We start from the raw sequence: 25,520 nt of genomic DNA on the forward strand, positions 1-25,520 counted from the left end.
AAAGTATCGATATATATCGAAAAGTATCTATATATAAGGAAAAGTATCGATATATAAGCAAAAGTATCGATATATAATGAAAAGTATCGATATATAATGAAAAGTATCGATATATAATGAAAACTATCGATATATAATGAAAAGTATCGAAAAGATATCGAAAAGTATCGAAAAGATATCGAAAAGTATCGAAAAGATATCGAAAAGTATCGAAAAGATATCGAAAAGTATCTATATATAATGAAAAGTATCTATATATAATAAAAAGTATCGATATATAATGAAAAGTATCGATATATAATGAAAAGTATCGAAAAGATATCGATAAGTATCGAAAAGATTTCGATAAGTATCGAAAAGATATCGATAAGTATCGAAAAGATATAGATAAGTATCGAAAAGGTATCGATAAGTATCGAAAAGATATCGAAAAGTATCGAAAAGACATCGAAATGTATCGAAAAGATATCGAAAAGATATCGAAAAGTATCGGAAAGATATCGAAAAGTATCGAAAAGATATCGAAAAGTATCTATATATATCGAAAAGTATCTATATATATCGAAAAGTATCTATATATATCGAAAAGTATCTATATATAATGAAAAGTATCGATATATAATTAAAAGTATCGATATATAATGAAAAGTATCGATATATAATGACAAGTATCGATATATAATGATAAGTATCGATATATAAGTACCGAAAAGATATCGAAAAGTACCGAAAAGATATCGAAAAGTACCGAAAAGATATCGAAAAGTATCGAAAAGATATCGAAAAGTATCGAAAAGATATCGAAAAGTATCGATATATCGATAAGTATCGAAAAGATATCGAAAAGTATCGATATATCGATAAGTATCGATATATCGAAAAGTATCGATATATCGAAAAGTATCGATATAACGAGAAGTATCGATATATCGAAAAGTATCGATATATCGAAAAGTATCGATGTATCGTTAAGTATCGATATATCGATAAGTATCGATATATCGAAAAGTATCGACATTTCGATAAGTATCGATGTATCGATAAGTATCGATATATCGAAAAGTATCGATATATCGTAAAGTATCGATATATCGAAAAGTATCGAGATATCGATAAGTATCGATATATCGATAAGTATCGATATATCGAAAAGTATCGATATATCGATAAGTATCGATATATCGATAAGTATCGATATATCGATAAGTATCGATATATCGATAAGTACCGAAAAGATATCGAAAAGTACCGAAAAGATATCGAAAAGTACCGAAAAGATATCGAAAAGTACCGAAAAGATATCGAAAAGTACCGAAAAGATATCGAAAAGTATCCAAAAGATATCGAAAAGTATCGAAAAGATATCTAAAAGTATCGTAAAGATATCGAAAAGTATCGAAAAGATATCGAAAAGTATCGATATATCGATAAGTATCAATATATCGATAAGTATCGATATATCAAAAAGTATCGATATATCGATAAGTATCGATATATCGATAAGTATCGATAAATCGAAAAGTATCGTTATATCGATAAGTATCGAAAAGATATCGAAAAGTATCGAAAAGATCGAAAAGTATTGAAAAGATATCGCAAAGTATCGATATATCGATAAGTATCGACATATCGAAAAGTATCGATATATCGATAAGTATCGATATATCCGATATATCGATAAGTATCGATATATCGAAAAGTATCGATAAATCGATAAGTATCGATATATCGAAAAGTATCGATATATCGAAAAGTATCGATATATCGAAAAGTATCGATATATAGAAAAGTATCGATATATCGAAAAGTATCGATATATCGATAAGTATCGATATATCGAAACGTATCGATATATCGAAACGTATCGAAAAGATATCGATAAGTACCGAAAAGATATCGATAAGTACCGAAAAGATATCGAAAAGTATCGAAAAGATATCAAAAAGTATCGAAAAGATATCGAAAAGTATGCGAGGTGCCGGGGCTAGCAGTGTATTGATGACTAAATTCTATTAGAATCCACATATGTCAATCATGCTCTAAGCCCCCCCTATTCTAACTCCGACTTTTGCTGTGGCACAAGGATAAAAGAAATACGCGAACTGACTCTAATCAACCCTGCTAGTGGAGTAGAAGAGAGTTTGGCACCTGCAATAATTTAATTTGATAAATAAGTTAAATAAACAAAGGTTTCATTAGCATAGTGAGGAATGATAGGGTTGCTCTATTGATTAACAGAAAGAAAGTTCTGTCCAAAATAACAATATGATTTATTAAGATTAAACGGAGAATAGTAAAAGAGACACAGGAAATATAAAACATCAAATTGGCTACAATTGGAGATTCATACAAACACAGTAAAGGTGAAGTTGTCCCTAACTTAGATCGTGAGGTTTAAGACGAAGTGGTATGTGGAGCCAATTCCTTTCCACTCAAATCTCAAGAGAGACACACAGCTAACCCAATAGTAATTGCTGCTACCCGAAACTGAACAAAGTTAGAAAAGGATGAACAGGCGCGCTCTGCTGAGCTCTGATTATCACCTAGGAAAATCCCTATCTGCCGGTGCTGCGGACGTACATTACCAACAGTCTTCTTATCTCCCAGAACACGATCTGGCGTACCGCAGGCGAGGGCTGGTTGCTCGAACGTCCTCGACCGAAAGGCGACTGCCGACTACCCAGAGCACCCGCACAGGCCGAACACCGAACATTCCCGCCCCCACGACAGTGGCCGTGGTTACGTTCCAATCAGCAACTCGAAAACCGGCGGAAATTCCACTCCATTGCCGGAGCACTACCATTCCACCAATGGAGATTCTTGGCGCCAATTTCTGTGCTGATTTTGCAGAAAGTGCGGGAATTTTCCCGCCACAACTGCGTGGGTACACAAGTCATTCCCACGCCTCGCTGGTAGCCCGCCAGAAAGTGTTTTCGCAAGGTTTCTCTGAAGTAACGGAACCTCTAGCCCAGCCGCTACTTCACACCCCAGCGGGCGTGTCTCTTGACAATGTCGGCGTCTGAAAAGCATTCACTCGACTGCCTCACACACGTCGGCTTAACTCTCTCCTGTTCCACAGAGCCCGCCTGTCACCGGCCCACCCGGGTGACGAGAGACGCTGCGTGGGAAGTACGCGTGTAAAGGAAAAGCAACCCTCCACCGCATGCAACTAGAGAGGAGAATCGTAAGATAGAAATATGAGAGGGGGCTCATGCCACCTCTCATTGCCCCTACGCCATTTTAGATTGTAATTGGTGAGCGGTTGGCTCACTTAGGAGCAAGGTAGTGAGTCAATCGCCCAAGAACAATCTTACAAAGTGACTCCACATACCGCACTCTATAAAAAAGATCATTGCAACTGAAAAATGCAACTCATAGAGGGAGGATTATTTATGATGTAGCCAACTTCACCTTCTTAATATGGAACACTAACACTCACATCACACATCCATACCCAGGGAGCCCCTTCCAAACACCGATTCACGCAGACATTCACGCTCTAAACATGGCCCGGGCATCTGAGCCAAATATGGAGCAGTTTATTCTTTACAATCAGAGTTGGAGTGCTCCGCAATTAAATGCCCAAGATGTTACAACAATTTTAATCATTAAACTAACCTGACCTCACTCACACATGATAATATTTAAGTTAACAATCTCTTTGTGAGTTTTCAGAATCTAGTTACAACCTCCGATTCATTCTGTCTCCCTGCAGCAAGAATAACCTTTACAAAATGTTCCCTGAACTGATGGTCCATTCACAATGACAGTGGTGGTATCTGCTTCAGTTTATGGGGACTTCAGGCACACTGTTAGCATACACACAACAATAAACACAAAATACAAAAAAAAACATGATGTGGAGAACAATACAGTAATCTGTAATAAGAATTACAGTGTAAAACACAAACGCATACAAGGTATAACATACATTACAGAAACAACATAAGAGAAAGAAATTTAAGAAAAACGAAAAAAACAAGGTTCATGGGGCATCAAATTGTGCGTGCACATTGCACAAAGTTCACGACTGTGCTGAGAATGAGGCACTAAATCACATTGTTAGAAATATCCGTGGCACTTCACTGATTCCACTGTACTGACATCACATAAGGCTAAACGTCGGTTGTAGTTGCTACGTTGTGGCAACAGCAATCGGGAGTTCTGGAGTGTCTGCAGTACGCTGTTGAGATTGTAGTCAGACCCACGCATATGATCACGGCCGTATGGTAGGAAGACACAGTGATAGGCTCTCCTCACGTCGATTAATTGTCTCTGAGGTCTACTCGTTGGGATACATCACAAGTCTAGGTCTCTTCTCTCGCTGGACAGAACTTTACGTTTCCCAATATTGCAGTTCGACGAGGGATGATGGCACGTGGAGTGACTCCACAAGTGTGTGGGGTCATCCATACAGGATCGAACTAGGAGCGACTATTGTTAAAAACTGCTCTCTAATAGAGAGGAGAAGTAAGACATGAGACCATACATTTGTTAGTGTGGCACGATACTGCTTTGTGTATGCAGATCGGCCAATGCTAGTGAGTTGTAAAAACCCAAACAGGTGAGTATAGAGCGTCCCTTTCTGTCCTGAGGCACATGAGGCGCAGGTTCTGACACGATATGTGATCTTCTTCGTGTACTCACGACAACGTGGTCTGCCGCAGGGAATCCCTCCAAGCGGCTGCCGCGTCCGGAGAGCTAGCAGGCTGTCGCGTGTCAGGGTCAACGGCCAGCCCCACTTTCGCTTGTGGCGGGGCGAGGGTCCCGTGTAATCCCTCAGGTAAGCAGCCGGGTGACTGTCAGCGTGTAGGACGGGACGCTCGCCCTTTAGCAGGTAGCCGAAGACCTCTTGTTTTTGCGCTGGCTGGCCTCTGCATTGCCACGTTCCTCGTCATCTGTACAATTCTTACAAAAGTCTTATGCCTAACTTTTTCCCATGACCTTCTATGTTATAATAAATTTACCTAATGAAACATTGATGGTCTGTCATTTCAGACACTCTTATTTTACTTTTATAGTTATTAATCTATGGCAATCATTATAACATCTAATCTAGACATGGAAATAATTTATTTTGATATACGTGTAGAGACCGATCTCAGTAAGTACATGGTGTGTGATAACTGATGCTTTGTAATGGATGAACAACTAAATGTGCGGGCCCGCACTAATATTACTATTAATTATATAGATCGACAGTAGACATGCTACAAGAATTAACTACCATATCCCAACGATCTACATTCTACGTCTTTTAATTAAATTATGTTGTTATGCAGGTCTAAGTTTTACTGTGCTATAAAGAACATGCTACTACGCTACTTTCGCTCGCCCGTCGTCCCTCCATCTCGGGTCTGTGGTTTGGTGACCTGAAAAATAGCAACTCAACAGGCGCGCGCCACACTTGTGGTAGAAAACCCCCACAATATTAATCTAGTTATTGTTAAATCCTACAGTTTAACTTATCCTAGTATCGTACTTTCCCTTTTATTTATTTATTTATTTATTTTATTTATTTATTTATTTATTTATTTATTTTTTTATTTACCTTATACAATACCCTTACATAGTTCCTGTTACGCTGAGATGTCTTGCTGCTCGCCGCTATTGACGACAGTGATGTGCGCGCCGTACGACATGACCTCCGAGTTTTCATTACGCCTCACTGAAACTCCAGAGACTGGGTTAGCCATGGCTATACACGACAATAAATTTATAGTTGCAACTTCCTTCTCTATGTGAAGCGGTTTTCGCGATCGAAGTACACCTTTCCAGAAGCAATGTAATATGACCAAGCCAGGACTGGTTCCTGTTGAGGATTCAGACACCCAACACACGCCAGCTACACAGTATGTCACGAATATCCAAGTACAATTCCTTGGTGATTCATCTGTGACAAAAACGAGCAGCACGCTAAATCCCCAACCAGCACATTAGCATGGTAGGCTTTTATGCCCTCATTTCTCTCGTCTAGGGCACCATTAGAGTCAAATGCTCACAGGTTCACCCCGACTTGCAAGACAACGATACCGGCGCAGCTCTGCAAAAACTATACTGCCCATATTCACCCTCGAAATCGCGCAATATACCACAATCGTGCAGTGCACTGACGCTTGCCTGCAAGCATTGGTATGAACGTCTCACGAACTGGTTGTGGCCGCTATGGAGCGTATCACGACCTCTCAGAACGCTTCTAAGAGCACGTTCTTGTATGCGCCCGTTTGTGCGACGTCTCGTCACTCATCCTTATCCCTTAACATGGACACCAGATAGGAAAGGACAAAAACATTGCTCATGAAAAGGTAGTGTCTCCTACTCCATCGACATTGGAGATCGCAAACATAAACAAAAAGAGGATAGCAGCAGTAAATTCTTATGCAAGACAACGCAGCGTGTTAACACTTTAGCAATCTTAATCTATTAATGCAACGGTTATTGTTCCCCGAAAAAAGGTTCATATCTTTGCCTATTCTACTATGTACATTTCTTACACTACTACTATTCTACGAACTCCTTTGTGTGAGAGAAGTGGTGGAGTCCTATGGACTAGCGTCAATCCCTTCTTAGACTCCCCCTCCTCTGACGTGCATTAGGATTTGGAGGTCTAATTTCAATCTCCTGGTTCTCCTGTTGTCCTTGATTTCGCTCCCTCCAATTACGGTCGCTTTGCCGTTCGTCATTCCTCCTGTCCCAGATTGCTTGTCTGGATTGACCCTGTTCCCTGACGTTCTGGTTTCCGTGTCTCTGGTTTCCATAACCTTGAATAGCGTAACCTTGATCTCGGTAACCCTGGTTTCCTAACTGACCAGTGCGATTATGCGATCTGTTGTCGTCTTCCCTTGCTGGCCCGTGGTATTTGTTATTTTGCGCCTTCTTCCTGTCCTTTGCGTCTTGTTTATCGAAGACTACTTCGAGTTCGCGCAGTAGACTCTTGAATGCATCTATGTCAGATCCACACTTCCCGACAAGTGTCTGTTGATACCTAACTGGCAATTTCGAAAAGCAAAATTTAATAATTTCTCCGTTGCTGTATGGACTATCTAAAAACTGATTCTTCTTGAGTAAGTCATCAAAAAAATTTGGTTGCGCTCTTATGCCCGGACACTTCCAGTTCAGGACAAAATATTATTTCCTCTTTAATCCTGTCTTGCGTTTCCTTTGACCAGTAGGTCCGCAGGAATGCACCAACAAATTCCTGATAAGTCCGACACGTCGCTGCCACGCCCCGCATCTTTTCCGCGGCTTGGCCTTCGATGTGTCCACACATGAATTCTAATTTGGCCTGGGTTGGCCATGACGACGGTAATGAATTAGTAAATTGCATCACCCAGCTCTTCGGATGCATCGAAAAGTATCGATATATATCGAATAGTATCGATATATATCGAAAAGTATCGATATATATCGAAAAGTATCTATATATATAAGGAAAAGTATCGATATATAATGAAAAGTATCGATATATAATGAAAAGTATCGATATATAATGATAAGTATGGATATATAATGATAAGTATCGATATATAATGATAAGTATCGATATATAATGATAAGTATCGATATATAATGATAAGTATCGATATATAATGAAAGGTATCGATATATAATAAAAAGTATCGATATATAATGAATAGTATCGAAAAGATATCGAAAAGTATCGAAAAGTATCGAAAAGATATCGAAAAGTATCGAAAAGATCGAAGAAAAGATATCGAAAAGTATCGATATATCGAAAAGTATCGATATATCGAAAAGTATCGATATATCGAAAAGTATCGATATATCGAAAAGTATCGATATATCGATAAGTACCGATATATCGAAAAGTATCGATATATCGAAAAGTATCGATATATCGAAAAGTATCGATATATCGATAGGTATCGATATATCGATAGGTATCGATATATCGATACTTTTCGATATATCGATAAGTATCGATATATCGATAAGTATCGATATATTGATAAGTATCGATATATCGCAAAGTATCGATATATCGATAAGTATCGATATATCGATAAGTATCGATATATCGATAAGTACAGAAAAGATATCGAAAAGTACCGAAAATATATCGAAAAGTACCGGAAAGATATCGAAAAGTACCGAAAAGATATCGAAAAGTACAGAAAAGATATCGAAAAGTACCGGAAAGATATCGAAAAGTACCGAAAATATATCGAAAAGTACCGAAAAGATATCGAAAAGTACCGAAAAGATATCGAAAAGTACCGAAAAGATATCGACAAAGATATCGAAAAGTACCGAAAAGATATCGACAAGTACCGAAAAGATATCGACAAGTACCGAAAAGATATCGAAAAGTATCGAAAAGATATCGAAAAGTATCGAAAAGATATCGAAAAGTATCGTAAAGATATCGAAAAGTATCGAAAAGATATCGAAAAGTATCGATATATCGATAAGTATCGATATATCGATAAGTATCCATATATCAATAAGTATCCATATATCGATATATCGATAAGTATCGATATTTCGAAAAGTATCGATACATCGATAAGTATCGATATATCGATAAGTATCGATATATCGATAAGTATCGATATATCGAAAAGTATCGATACATCGATAAGTATCGATATATCGATAAGTATCGATATATCGATAAGTATCGATATATCGATAAGTATCAATATATCTAAAAGTATCGTTATATCGATAAGTATCGAAAAGATATCGAAAAGTATCGAAAAGTTCGAAAAGTATCGAAAAGATATCGCAAAGTATCGATATATCGTTAAGTATCGACATATCGAAAATTATCGATATATCGATAAGTATCGATATATCCGATATATTGATAAGTATCGATATATCGAAAAGTATCGATAAATCGATAAGTATCGATAAATCGATAAGTATCGATAAATCGATAAGTATCGATAAGATATCGAAAAGTACCGAAAAGATATCGAAAAGTACCGAAAAGATATCGAAACGTATCGAAAAGATATCGAAACGTATCGAAAAGATATCGAAAAGTATCGATATATCGAAAAGTATCGATATATCGATAAGTATCGATAGATCGAAAAGTATCGATATATCGAAAAGTATCGATATATCGAAAAGTATCGATATATCGAAAAGTATCGATATATCGATAAGTATCGATAAGATATCGAAAAGTACCGAAAAGATATCGAAAAGTACCGATAAGATATCGAAACGTATCGAAAAGATATCGAAAAGTATCGATATATATCGAATAGTATCGATACATATCGAAAAGTATCGATATATATCGAAAAGTATCTATATATATAAGGAAAAGTATCGATATATAATGAAAAGTATCGATATATAATGAAAAGTATCGATATATAATGAAAAGTATCGATATATAATGATAAGTATGGATATATAATGATAAGTATCGATATAAAATGATAAGTATCGATATATAATGATAAGTATCGATATATAATGATAAGTATCGATATATAATGAAAGGTATCGATATATAATAAAAAGTATCGATATATAATGAATAGTATCGAAAAGATATCGAAAAGTATCGAAAAGATATCGAAAAGTATCGAAAAGATCGAAGAAAAGATATCGATAAGTATCGATATATCGATTAGTATCGATATATCGATAAGTATCGATATATCGAGAAGTATCGATATATCGAAAAGTATCGATATATCGAAAAGTATCGATATAACGAAAAAAATCGATATATCGAAAAGTATCGATATATCGAAAAGAATCGATATATCGATAAGTATCGATAAGATATCGAAAAGTATCGATATATCGAAAAGTATCGATATATCGATAAGTATCGATATATCGATACGTATCGAAAAGATATCGATAAGTACCGAAAAGATATCGATAAGTACCGAAAAGATATCGAAAAGTACCGAAAAGATATCGAAAAGTATCGAAAAGATATCAAAAAGTATCGAAAAGATATCGAAAAGTATCGAAAAGATATCGAAAAGTATCGAAATGATATCGAAAAGTATCGAAAAGATATCGAAAAGTATCGATATATCGAAAAGTATCGATATATCGATAAGTATCGATATATCGAAAAGTACCGATATATCGAAAACTACCGATATATCGATAAGTACCGATATATCGATAAGTATCGATAAGTATCGATATATCGATAAGTATCGATATATCGATAAGTATCGATATATCGATAAGTATCGATATATCGAAAAGTATCGATATATCGTAAAGTATCGATATATCGAAAAGTACCGATATATCGAAAAGTACCGAAAAGATATCGAAAAGTACTGAAAAGATATCGAAAAGTACCGAAAAGATATCGAAAAGTATCGAAAAGATATCGAAAACTATCGAAAAGATATCGAAAAGTATCGAAAAGATATCGAAAAGTATCTATATATAATGAAAAGTACCTATATATAATAAAAAGTATCGATATATAATGAAAAGTATCGATATATAATGAAAAGTATCGAAAAGATATCGATAAGTATCGAAAAGATATCGATAAGTAACGAAAATATATCGATAAGTATCGAAAAGATATAGATAAGTATCGAAAAGATATCGATAAGTATCGAAAAGATATCGAAAAGTATCGAAAAGACATCGAAAAGTATCGAAAAGATATCGAAAAGTATCGAAAAGATATCGAAAAGTATCTATATATATCGAAAAGTATCTATATATATCGAAAAGTATCTATATATAATGAAAAGTATCGATATATAATTAAAAGTATCAATATATAATGAAAAGTATCGATATATAATGATAAGTATCGATATATAATGATAAGTATCGATATATAAGTACCGAAAAGATATCGAAAAGTACCGAAAAGATATCGAAAAGTACCGAAAAGATATCGAAAAGAACCGGAAAGATATCGAAAAGTACCGAAAAGATATCGAAAAGTACCGAAAAGATATCGAAAAGTACCGAAAAGATACCGAAAAGTACCGAAAAGATTTCGAAAAGTACCGAAAAGATTTCGAAAAGTACCGAAAAGATATCGAAAAGTACCGAAAAGTTATCGAAAAGTACCGAAAAGATATCGACAAGTACCGAAAAGATATCGACAAGTACCGAAAAGATATCGACAAGTACCGAAAAGATATCGAAAACTACCGAAAAGATATCGAAAAGTACCGAAAAGATATCGAAAAGTACCGAAAAGATATCGAAAAGTACCGAAAAGATTTCGAAAATTACCGAAAAGATATCGAAAAGTATCGAAAAGATATCGAAAAGTATCGAAAAGATATCGAAAAGTATCGTAAAGATATCGAAAAGTATCGAAAAGATATCGAAAAGTATCGATGTATAGATAAGTATCGATATATCGATAAGTATCGATATATCGATAAGTATCGATATATCGAAAAGTATCGATATATCGAAAAGTATCGATATATCGATAAGTATCGATATATCGAGAAGTATCGATTTATCGAAAAGTATCGATATATCGAAAAGTATCGATATATCGAGAAGTATCGATTTATCGAAAAGTATCGATATATAGAAAAGTATCGATATATCGAAAAGTATCGATATATCCGATATATCGATAAGTATCGATATATCGAAAACTATCGATATATCGAAAAGTATCGATATATCGAAAAGTATCGATATATCGAAAAGTATCGATATATCGATAAGTATCGATATATCGATAAGTATCGATAAGATATCGAAAAGTACCGATAAGATATCGAAAAGTACCGAAAAGATATCGAAAAGTATCGATATATATCGAATAGTATCGATATATATCGAAAAGTATTGATATATATCGAAAAGTATCTATATATAAGGAAAAGTATCGATATATAAGGAAAACTATCGATATATAATGAAAAGTATCGATATATAATGAAAAGTATCGATACATAATGATAAGTATCGATATATAATGATAAGTATCGATATATAATGATAAGTATCGATATATAATGATAAGTATCGATATATAAAGATAAGTATCGATATATAATAAATTGTATCGATATATAATGAAAAGTATCGAAAAGATATCGAAAAGTATCGAAAAGATATCGAAAAGTATCGAAAAGATATCGAAAAGTATCATAAAGATCGAAAAGTATCGAAAAGATATCGAAAAGTATCGATATATCGAAAAGTATCGATATATCGAAAAGTATCGATATATCGATAAGTATCGATATATCCGATATATCGATAAGTATCGATATATCGAAAACTATCGATATATCGAAAAGTATTGATATATCGAAAAGTATCGATATACCGAAAAGTATCGATATATCGAAAAGTATCGATATATCGATAAGTATCGATATGTCGATAAGTATCGATATATCGCAAAGTATCGATATATCGATAAGTATCGATACATCGATAAGTATCGATATATCGATAAGTATCGATATATCTATAAGTATAGAAAAGGTATCGAAAAGTACCGAAATGATATCGAAAAGTACCGGAAAGATATCGAAAAGTACCGAAAAGATATCGAAAAGTACCGAAAAGATATCGAAAAGTACCGAAAAGATATCGAAAAGTATCGAAAAGATGGTTATCACATTTAGCATTCAACCGCGATTTTTTATATATATTTTAACAACGCGTTTCGAGAGACAATGCTCTCATCATCAGGTTGTAAAATCTATGTCGCGAAATTAAACGTACTAAAAATACAAAATACCATCACCAATAGTTGGTGGGTCCATAAAGTAAAAAAGAATTAAAAGTATATTGGAGTGTGGGTCCTCGTCTTGTTAAAATATATATAAAAAATCGCGGTTGAATGCTAAATGTGATAACCAGTATAACGACAACTGCTACCTCGACTCCATAATGGATTATATCATATCGAAAAGATATCGAAAAGTATCGAAAAGATATCGAAAAGTATCGAAATGATATCGAAAAGTATCGAAAAGATATCGAAATGTATCGATATATCGAATAGTATCGATATATCGAATAGTATCATTATATCGATAAGTATCGATATATCGAAAAGTACCGATATATCGAAAAGTACCGATATATCGATAAGTATCGATATATCGATAAGTATCGATAAGTATCGATATACCGATAAGTATCGATATATCGATAAGTATCGATATATCGATAAGTGTCGATATATCGATAAGTATCGATATGTCGATAAGTATCGATATATCGATAAGTATCGATATATCGAAAAGTATCGATATATCGAAAAGTATCGATATATCGTAAAGAATCGATATATCGTAAAGTATCGATATATCGAAAAGTACCGATATATCGAAAAGTACCGAAAAGATATCGAAAAGTATCGAAAAGATATCGAAAAGTACCAAAAAGATATCGAAAAGTACCGAAAAGATATCCAAAAGTACCGAAAAGATATCGAAAAGTACCGAAAAGATATCGAAAAGTACCGAAAAGATATCGAAAAGTACCGAAAAATTTTTGAAAAGTATCGAAAAGATATCGAAAAGTATCGAAAAGATATCGAAAAGTATCGTAAAGATATCGAAAAGTATCGAAAAGATATCGAAAAGTATCGATGTATCGATAAGTATCGATATATCGATAAGTATCGATATATCGATAAGTATCGATATATCGAAAAGTATCGATATATCGAAAAGTATCGATATATCCATAAGTATCGATATATCGAGAAGTATCGATTTATCGAAAAGTATCGATATATCGAAAAGTATCGATATATCGAGAAGTATCGATTTATCGAAAAGTATCGATATATAGAAAAGTATCGATATATCGAAAAGTATCGATATATCCGATATATCGATAAGTATCGATGTATCGAAAACTATCGATATATCGAAAAGTATCGATATATCGAAAAGTATCGATATATCGAAAAGTATTGATATATCGATAAGTATCGATATATCGATAAGTATCGATAAGATATCGAAAAGTACCGATAAGATATCGAAAAGTACCGAAAAGATATCGAAAAGTATCGATATATATCGAATAGTATCGATATATATCTAAAAGTATTGATATATATCGAAAAGTATCTATATATAAGGAAAAGTATCGATATATAAGGAAAACTATCGATATATAATGAAAAGTATCGATATATAATGAAAAGTATCGATATATAATGATAAGTATGGATATATAATGATAAGTATCGATATATAATGATAAGTATCGATATCTAATGATAAGTATCGATATATAAAGATAAGTATCGATATATAATAAAATGTATCGATATATAATGAAAAGTATCGAAAAGATATCGAAAAGTATCGAAAAGATATCGAAAAGTATCGAAAAGATATCGAAAAGTATCATAAAGATCGAAAAGTATCGAAAAGATATCGAAAAGTATCGATATATCGAAAAGTATCGATATATCGAAAAGTATCGATATATCGATAAGTATCGATATATCCGATATATCGATAAGTATCGACATATCGAAAACTATCGATATATCGAAAAGTATTGATATATCGAAAAGTATCGATATACCGAAAAGTATCGATATATCGAAAAGTATCGATATATCGATAAGTATCGATATATCGATAAGTATCGATATATCGCAAAGTATCGATATATCGATAAGTATCGATACATCGATAAGTATCGATATATCGATAAGTATCGATATATCGATAAGTATAGAAAAGGTATCGAAAAGTACCGAAAAGATATCGAAAAGTACCGGAAAGATATCGAAAAGTACCGAAAAGATATCGAAAAGTACCGAAAAGATATCGAAAAGTACCGAAAAGATATGGAAAAGTATCGAAAAGATATCGAAAAGTATCGAAAAGATATCGAAAAGTATCGAAATGATATCGAAAAGTATCGAAAAGATATCGAAATGTATCGATATATCGAATAGTATCGATATATCGAATAGTATCATTATATCGATAAGTATCGATATATCGAAAAGTACCGATATATCGAAAAGTACCGATATATAGATAAGTATCGATGTATCGATAAGTATCGATAATATCGATATACCGATAAGTATCGATATATCGATAAGTATCGATATATCGATAAGTATCGATATGTCGATAAGTATCGATATATCGATAAGTATCGATATATCGAAAAGTATCGATATATCGAAAAGTATCGATATATCGTAAAGAATCGATATATCGTAAAGTATCGATATATCGAAAAGTACCGATATATCGAAAAGTACCGAAAAGATATCGAAAAGTATCGAAAAGATATCGAAAAGTACCGAAAAGATATCGAAAAGTACCGAAAAGATATCCAAAAGTACCGAAAAGATATCGAAAAGTACCGAAAAGATATCGAAAAGTACCGAAAAGATATCGAAAAGTACCGAAAAATTTTCGAAAAGTATCGAAAAGATATCGATAAGTATCGAAAAGATATCGATAAGTATTTATATATAATGAAAAGTATCTATATATAATAAAAAGTATCGATATATAATGAAAAGTATCGATATATAATGAAAAGTATCGAAAAGATATCGATAAGTATCGAAAAGATATCGATAAGTATCGAAAAGATATCGAGAAGTATCCAAAAGATATCGATAAGTATCGAAATTTTATAGATAAGTATCGAAAAGATATCGAAAAGTATCGAAAAGATATCGAAAAGTATCGAAAAGACATCGAAAAGTATCGAAAAGATATCGAAAAGATATCGAAAAGTATCGAAAAGATATCGAAAAGTATCGAAAAGATATCGAAAAGTACCGAAAAAATATCGAAAAATATCGATATATCGAAAAGTATCGATATATCGAAAAGTATCGATATATCGATAAGTATCGATATATCGAAAAGTATCGATGTATCGAAAAGTATCGATATATCGATAAGTATCGATACATCGAAAAGTATCGATATATCGATAAGTATCGATATATCGAAAAGTATCGATGTATCGAATAGTATCGATATATCGATAAGTATCGATATATCGAAAAGTATCGATATATCGAAAAATATCGATGTATCGAAAAGTATCGATATATCGATAAGTATCGATCTATCGAAAAGTATCGATATATCGAAAAGTATCGATATATCTAATAGTATCGATATATCAAGAAGTATCGATATATCGAAAAGTATCGATATATCGAAAAGTATCGATATATCGAAAAGAATCGATAAATCGATAAATATCGATATATCGAAAAGTACCGAAAAGATATCGATAAGTACCGAAAAGATATCGATAAGTACCGAAAAGATATCGATAAGTACCGAAAAGATATCTAAAAGTACCGAAAAGATATCTAAAAGTACCGAAAAAATATCGAAAAGTACCGAAAAGATATCGAAAAGTACCGAGAAGATATCGAAAAGTACCGAAAAGATATCGAAAAGTATCGAAAAGATATCGAAAAGTATCGAAAAGATATCGAATAGTATCGATATATATCGAAAAGCATCGATATATATCGAAAAGTATCTATATATAAGGAAAAGTATCGATATATAAGGAAAAGTATCGATATATAATGAAAAGTATCGATATATAATGAAAAGTATCGAATATAATGAAAAGTATCGAAAAGATATCGAAAAGTATCGAAAAGATATCAAAAAGTATCGAAAAGATATCGAAAAGTATCGAAAAGATATCGAAAAGTATCGATATATCGATAAGTATCGATGTATCGAAAAGTATCGATATATCGATAAGTATCGATATATCGAAAAGTATCAATATATCAATATCGATGTATTGAAAAATATCGATATATCGATAAGTATCGATATATCGAAAAGTATCGATATATCGATAAGTATCCATATATCGATAAGTATCGATATATCGAGAAGTATCGAAATATCGAAAAGTATCGATATATCGATAAGTATGGATATATCGAATAGTATCGATATATCGAAAAGTATCGATATATCGATAAGTATCCATATATCGATAAGTATCTATATATCGATATATCGATAAGTATCGATATATCGATAAGTATCGATATATCGATAAGTACCGATATATCGATAAGTATCGATAAGTATCCATATATCGATAAGTATCGATATATCGATAAGTATCGATATATCGATAAGTATCGATATATCGATAAGTATCGATATATCGAAAAGTATCGATCTATCGAAAAGTATCGATATATCGTAAGGTATCGATATATCGAAAAGTACCGATATATCGAAAAGTACCGAAAAGATATCGAAAAGTATCGAAAAGATATCGAAAAGTGCCGAAAAGATATCCAAAAGTACCGAAAAGATATCCAAAAGTACCGAAAAGATATCGAAAAGTACCGAAAAGATATCGAAAAGTACCGAAAAGATATCGAAAAGTACCAAAAGATATCGAAAAGTATCGAAAAGATATCGAAAAGTATCGATATATCGATAAGTATCGATATATCGATAAGTATCGATATATCGAAAAGTATCGATATATCGAAAAGTATCGATATATCGATAAGTATCGATATATCGAAAAGTATCGATATATCGAAAAGTATCGATATATCGATAAGTATCGATATATCGATAAGTATCGTTATATCGATAAGAGTCGATAAGTATCGATATATCGATAAGTATCGATATATCGATAAGTATCGATATATCGATAAGTATCGATATATCGATAAGTGTCGATATATCGATAAGTATCGATATATCGATAAGTATCGATGTATCGATAAGTATCGATATATCGAAAAGTATCGATATATCGAAAAGTATCGATATATCGAAAAGTATCGATATATCGAAAAGTATCGATATATCGAATAGTATCGATTTATCGAAAAGTACCGATATATCGATAAGTACCGATATATCGAAAAGTACCGAAAAGATATCGAAAAGAATCGAAAAGATATCGAAAAGTATCGAAAAGATATCGAAAAGTATCTATATATAATGAAAAGTATCTATATATAATAAAAAGTATCGATATATAATGAAAAGTATCGATATATAATGAAAAGTATCGAAAAGATATCGATAAGTATCGAAAAGATATCGATAAGTAACAAAAAGATATCGATAAGTATCGAAAAGATATAGATAAGTATCGAAAAGATATCGATAAGTATCGAAAAGATATCGAAAAGTATCGAAAAGTATCGAAAAGTATCGAAAAGATATCGAAAAGATATCGAAAAGTATCGAAAAGATATCGAAAAGTATCTATATATATCGAAAAGTATCTATATATATCGAAAAGTATCTATATATATCGAAAAGTATCTATATATAATGAAAAGTATCGATATATAATTAAAAGTATCGATATATAATGAAAAGTATCGATATATAATGATAAGTATCGATATATAATGATAAGTATCGATATATAAGTACCGAAAAGATATCGAAAAGTACCGAAAAGATATCGAAAAGTACCGAAAAGATATCGAAAAGAACCGGAAAGATATCGAAAAGTACCGAAAAGATATCGAAAAGTACCGAAAAGATATCGAAAAGTACCGAAAAGATATCGAAAAGTACCGAAAAGATTTCGAAAAGTACCGAAAAGTTATCGAAAAGTACCGAAAAGATATCGACAAGTACCGAAAAGATATCGACAAGTACCGAAAAGATATCGACAAGTACCGAAAAGATATCGACAAGTACCGAAAAGATATCGAAAAGTATCGAAAAGATATCGAAAAGTATCGAAAAGATATCGAAAAGTATCGTAAAGATATCGAAAAGTATCGAAAAGATATCGAAAAGTATCGCTGTATCGATAAGTATCGATATATCGATAAGTATCGATATATCGATAAGTATCGATATATCGAAAAGTATCGATATATATTAAAAGTATCGATATATCGATAAGTATCGATATATCGAGAAGTATCGATTTATCGAAAAGTATCGATATATCGAAAAGTATCGTTATATCGAGAAGTATCGATTTATCGAAAAGTATCGATATATAGAAAAGTATCGATATATCGAAAAGTATCGATATATCCGATATATCGATAAGTATCGATATATCGAAAAGTATCGATATATCGAAAAGTATCGATATATCGAAAAGTATCGATATATCGATAAGTATCGATATATCGATAAGTATCGATAAGATATCGAAAAGTACCGATAAGATATCGAAAAGTACCGAAAAGATATCGAAAAGTATCGATATATATCGAATAGTATCGATATATATCGAAAAGTATTGATATATATCGAAAAGTATCTATATATAAGGAAAAGTATCGATATATAAGGAAAACTATCGATATATAATGAAAAGTATCGATATATAATGAAAAGTATCGATATATAATGATAAGTATCGATATATAATGATAAGTATCGATATATAATGATAAGTATCGATATATAATGATAAGTATCGATATATAAAGATAAGTATCGATATATAATAAAATGTATCGATATATAATGAAAAGTATCGAAAAGATATCGAAAAGTATCGAAAAGATATCGAAAAGTATCGAAAAGATCGAAAAGTATCGAAAAGATATCGAAAAGTATCGATATATCGAAAAGTATCGATATATCGAAAAGTATCGATATATCGATAAGTATCGATATATCCGATATATCGATAAGTATCGATACATCGAAAACTATCGATATATCGAAAAGTATTGATATATCGAAAAGTATCGATATACCGAAAAGTATCGATATATCGAAAAGTATCGATATATCGATAAGTATCGATATATCGATAAGTATCGATATATCGCAAAGTATCGATATATCGATAAGTATCGATATATCGCAAAGTATCGATATATCGATAAGTATCGATATATCGCAAAGTATCGATATATCGAAAAGTGTCGATATATCGAAAAGTATCGATTTATCGAAAAGTATCGATATATCGAAAAGTATCGATATATCGAAAAGTATCGAAATATCGAAAAGTATCGATATATCGATAAGTATCGATAAGATATCGAAAAGAACCGGAAAGATATCGAAAAGTACCGAAAAGATATCGAAAAGTACCGAAAAGATATCGAAAAGTACCGAAAAGATATCGAAAAGTACCGAAAAGATTTCGAAAAGTACCGAAAAGATTTCGAAAAGTACCGAAAAGATATCGAAAAGTACCGAAAAGTTATCGAAAAGTACCGAAAAGATATCGACAAGTACCGAAAAGATATCGACAAGTACCGAAAAGATATCGACAAGTACCGAAAAGATATCGAAAAGTACCGAAAAGATATCGAAAAGTACCGAAAAGATATCGAAAAGTACCGAAAAGATATCGAAAAGTACCGAAAAGATTTCGAAAATTACCGAAAAGATATCGAAAAGTATCGAAAAGATATCGAAAAGTATCGAAAAGATATCGAAAAGTATCGTAAAGATATCGAAAAGTATCGAAAAGATATCGAAAAGTATCGATGTATAGATAAGTATCGATATATCGATAAGTATCGATATATCGATAAGTATCGATATATCGAAAAGTATCGATATATCGAAAAGTATCGATATATCGATAAGTATCGATATATCGAGAAGTATCGATTTATCGAAAAGTATCGATATATCGAAAAGTATCGATATATCGAGAAGTATCGATTTATCGAAAAGTATCGATATATAGAAAAGTATCGATATATCGAAAAGTATCGATATATCCGATATATCGATAAGTATCGATATATCGAAAACTATCGATATATCGAAAAGTATCGATATATCGAAAAGTATCGATATATCGAAAAGTATCGATATATCGATAAGTATCGATATATCGATAAGTATCGATAAGATATCGAAAAGTACCGATAAGATATCGAAAAGTACCGAAAAGATATCGAAAAGTATCGATATATATCGAATAGTATCGATATATATCGAAAAGTATTGATATATATCGAAAAGTATCTATATATAAGGAAAAGTATCGATATATAAGGAAAACTATCGATATATAATGAAAAGTATCGATATATAATGAAAAGTATCGATACATAATGATAAGTATCGATATATAATGATAAGTATCGATATATAATGATAAGTATCGATATATAATGATAAGTATCGATATATAAAGATAAGTATCGATATATAATAAATTGTATCGATATATAATGAAAAGTATCGAAAAGATATCGAAAAGTATCGAAAAGATATCGAAAAGTATCGAAAAGATATCGAAAAGTATCATAAAGATCGAAAAGTATCGAAAAGATATCGAAAAGTATCGATATATCGAAAAGTATCGATATATCGATAAGTATCGATATATCGAAAAGTATCGATATATCTATAAGTATCGATATATCTATAAGTATCGATATATCGATAATTATCGATATATCGATAAGTATCGATATATCGATAAGTATCGATATATCGATAAGTATCGATATATCGATAAGTATCGATATATCGATAAGTATCGATATATCGATAAGTATCGATATATCGATTAGTATCGATATATCGATAAGTTTCGATATATCGATAAGTATCGATATATCGCAAAGTATCGATATATCGATAAGTATCGATATATCGGTAAGTACAGAAAAGATATCGAAAAGTACCGAAAAGATATCGATAAGTACCGGAATGATATCGAAAAGTACCGAAAAGATATCGAAAAGTACCGAAAAGATATCGAAAAGTACCGAAAAGATATCGAAAAGTACCGAAAAGATATCGAAAAGTACCGAAAAGATATCGAAAAGTACCGAAAAGATTTCGAAAAGTACCGAAAAGATATCGAAAAGTACCGAAAAGATATCGAAAAGTACCGAAAAGATATCGAAAATTACCGTAAAGATATCGAAAAGTACCGAAAAGATATCGAAAAGTACCGAAAAGATATCGAAAAGTACCAAAAAGATATCGACAAGTACCGAAAAGATATCGACAAGTACCGAAAAGATATCGACAAGTACCGAGAAGATATCGAAAAGTACCGAAAAGATATCGAAAAGTATCGAAAAGATATCGAAAAGTATTGAAAAGATATCGAAAAGTATCGCAAAGATATCGAAAAGTATCGAAAAGATAACGAAAAGTATCGATATATCGAAAAGTATCAATATGTCGAAAAGTATCGATATATCGATAAGTATCGATATATCGATAAGTATCGATATATCGAAAAGTATCGATATGCCGAAAAGTATCGATATATCGATAAGTATCGATATATCGATAAGTATCGATATATCGATAAGTATCGATATATCGATAAGTATCGATATATCGAAAAGTATCGATATATCGATAAGTATCGATATATCGATAAGTATCGAAATATCGAAAAGTATCGATATATCGATAAGTATGGATATATCGAATAGTATCGATATATCGAAAAGTATCGATATATCGATAAGTATCCATATATCGATAAGTATCTATATATCGATATATCGATAAGTATCGATATATCGATAAGTATCGATATATCGATAAGTACCGATATATCGATAAGTATCGATAAGTATCGATATATCGATAAGTATCGATGTATCGAAAAGTATCGATATATCGAAAAGTATCGATGTATCGAAAAGTATCGATATATCGAAAAGTATCGATATATCGAAAAGTATCGATATATCGAAAAGTATCGATATATCGAAAAGTACCGATATATCGATAAGTACCGATATATCGAAAAGTACCGAAAAGATATCGAAAAGTATCGAAAAGATATCGAAAAGTATCGAAAAGATATCGAAAAGTATCGAAAAGATATCGAAAAGTATCGAAAAGATATCGAAAAGTGTCTATATATAATGAAAAGTATCTATATATAATAAAAAGTATCGATATATAATGAAAAGTATCGATATATAATGTGAAAAGTATCGAAAAGATATCGATAAGATTCGAAAAGATATCGATAAGTATCGAAAAGATATCGATAAGTATCGAAAAGATATCGATAAGTATCGAAAAGATATAGATAAGTTTCAAAAAGATATCGAAAAGTATCGAAAAGACATCGAAAAGTATCGAAAAGTTATCGAAAAGTATCGAAAAGATATCGAAAAGTATCGAAAAGTTATCGAAAAGTATCGAAAAGATATCGAAAAGTATCGAAAAGATATCGAAAAGTACCGAAAAGATATCGAAAAGTATCGAAAAGATATCGAAAAGTATCGAAAAGATATCGAAAAGTAGCGATATAATATCGAAAAGTATCGAAAAGATATCGAAAAGTATCGAAAAGATATCGAAAAGTATCGAAAAGATATCGAAAAGTGTCTATATATAATGAAAAGTATCTATATATAATAAAAAGTATCGATATATAATGAAAAGTATCGATATATAATGTGAAAAGTATCGAAAAGATATAGATAAGTTTCAAAAAGATATCGAAAAGTTATCGAAAAGTATCGAAAAGATATCGAAAAGTATCGAAAAGTTATCGAAAAGTATCGAAAAGATATCGAAAAGTATCGAAAAGATATCGAAAAGATATCGAAAAGTATCGAAAAGATCGAAGAAAAGATATCGATAAGTATCGATGTATCGATTAGTATCGATATATCGATAAGTATCGATATATCGAGAAGTATCGATATATCGAAAAGTATCGATATATCGAAAAGTATCGATATAACGAAAAAAATCGATATATCGAAAAGTATCGATATATCGAAAAGAATCGATATATCGATAAGTATCGATAAGATATCGAAAAGTATCGATATATCGAAAAGTATCGATATATCGATAAGTATCGATATATCGATACGTATCGAAAAGATATCGATAAGTACCGAAAAGATATCGATAAGTACCGAAAAGATATCGAAAAGTACCGAAAAGATATCGAAAAGTATCGAAAAGATATCAAAAAGTATCGAAAAGATATCGAAAAGTATCGAAAAGATATCGAAAAGTATCGAAATGATATCGAAAAGTATCGAAAAGATATCGAAAAGTATCGATATATCGAAAAGTATCGATATATCGATAAGTATCGATATATCGATAAGTATCGATATATCGAAAAGTACCGATATATCGAAAAGTACCGATATATCGATAAGTACCGATATATCGATAAGTATCGATAAGTATCGATATATCGATAAGTATCGATATATCGATAAGTATCGATATATCGATAAGTATCGATATATCGAAAAGTATCGATATATCGTAAAGTATCGATATATCGAAAAGTACCGATATATCGAAAAGTACCGAAAAGATATCGAAAAGTATCGAAAAGATATCGAAAAGTGCCGAAAAGATATCCAAAAGTACCGAAAAGAGATCGAAAAGTACCGAAAAGATATCGAAAAGTATCGAAAAGACATCGAAAAGTATCGAAAAGATATCGAAAAGATATCGAAAAGTATCGAAAAGATATCGAAAAGTATCTATATATATCGAAAAGTATCTATATATATCGAAAAGTATCTATATATAATGAAAAGTATCGATATATAATTAAAAGTATCGATATATAATGAAAAGTATCGATATATAATGATAAGTATCGATATATAATGATAAGTATCGATATATAAGTACCGAAAAGATATCGAAAAGTACCGAAAAGATATCGAAAAGTACCGAAAAGATATCGAAAAGAACCGGAAAGATATAGAAAAGTACCGAAAAGATATCGAAAAGTACCGAAAAGATATCGAAAAGTACCGAAAAGATATCGAAAAGTACCGAAAAGATTTCGAAAAGTACCGAAAAGATTTCGAAAAGTACCGAAAAGATATCGAAAAGTACCGAAAAGTTATCGAAAAGTACCGAAAAGATATCGAAAAGTATCATAAAGATCGAAAAGTATCGAAAAGATATCGAAAAGTATCGATATATCGAAAAGTATCGATATATCGAAAAGTATCGATATATCGATAAGTATCGATATATCCGATATATCGATAAGTATCGATATATCGAAAACTATCGATATATCGAAAAGTATTGATATATCGAAAAGTATCGATATACCGAAAAGTATCGATATATCGAAAAGTATCGATATATCGATAAGTATCGATATATCGATAAGTATCGATATATCGCAAAGTATCGATATATCGATAAGTATCGATACATCGATAAGTATCGATATATCGATAAGTATCGATATATCGATAAGTATAGAAAAGGTATCGAAAAGTACCGAAATGATATCGAAAAGTACCGGAAAGATATCGAAAAGTACCGAAAAGATATCGAAAAGTACCGAAAAGATATCGAAAAGTACCGAAAAGATATCGAAAAGTATCGAAAAGATGGTTATCACATTTAGCATTCAACCGCGATTTTTTATATATATTTTAACAACGCGTTTCGAGAGACAATGCTCTCATCATCAGGTTGTAAAATCTATGTCGCGAAATTAAACGTACTAAAAAGACAAAATACCATCACCAATAGTTGGTGGGTCCATAAAGTAAAAAAGAATTAAAAGTATATTGGACTGTGGGTCCTCGTCTTGTTAAAATATATATAAAAAATCGCGGTTGAATGCTAAATGTGATAACCAGTATAACG

At 31.7% G+C, this 25,520-nt stretch overlaps 2 protein-coding genes across 2 annotated transcripts; both read left to right on the plus strand.

Annotated features, from left to right (window-relative positions):
- Window positions 1–136: 136 nt before the first annotated feature.
- Window positions 137–12,587, plus strand: LOC126232262 (structural maintenance of chromosomes protein 2-like). Its single transcript, XM_049942551.1, has 10 exons — window positions 137–227; window positions 289–528; window positions 690–807; window positions 7,638–7,721; window positions 8,052–8,494; window positions 9,847–10,024; window positions 10,301–10,394; window positions 10,539–10,743; window positions 10,805–11,357; window positions 12,440–12,587. Exons 1-10 carry the CDS (start codon window positions 137–139, stop codon window positions 12,585–12,587), a joined length of 2,154 nt encoding a protein of 717 aa, XP_049798508.1.
- Window positions 12,588–12,855: 268 nt separating this feature from the next.
- LOC126232263 (repetitive organellar protein-like) lies at window positions 12,856–25,275 on the plus strand. The gene is made up of 21 exons (XM_049942552.1): window positions 12,856–12,909; window positions 13,251–13,534; window positions 14,679–14,835; window positions 15,158–15,440; window positions 15,482–15,781; window positions 16,502–16,667; window positions 17,236–17,350; window positions 17,799–17,934; window positions 18,048–18,293; window positions 18,355–18,724; window positions 19,452–19,558; window positions 19,957–20,443; window positions 21,121–21,240; window positions 21,553–21,987; window positions 22,674–22,746; window positions 22,851–23,164; window positions 23,363–23,478; window positions 23,760–23,955; window positions 24,232–24,458; window positions 24,520–24,803; window positions 25,105–25,275. The coding sequence occupies exons 1-21, from the start codon at window positions 12,856–12,858 to the stop codon at window positions 25,273–25,275; spliced, it is 4,641 nt and encodes a 1,546-aa protein (XP_049798509.1).
- The last annotated feature ends 245 nt before the right edge of the window (window positions 25,276–25,520 follow it).

Source organism: Schistocerca nitens, unplaced genomic scaffold (assembly GCF_023898315.1).
Source record: "Schistocerca nitens isolate TAMUIC-IGC-003100 unplaced genomic scaffold, iqSchNite1.1 HiC_scaffold_468, whole genome shotgun sequence".
NCBI lineage: Eukaryota > Metazoa > Arthropoda > Insecta > Orthoptera > Acrididae > Schistocerca > Schistocerca nitens.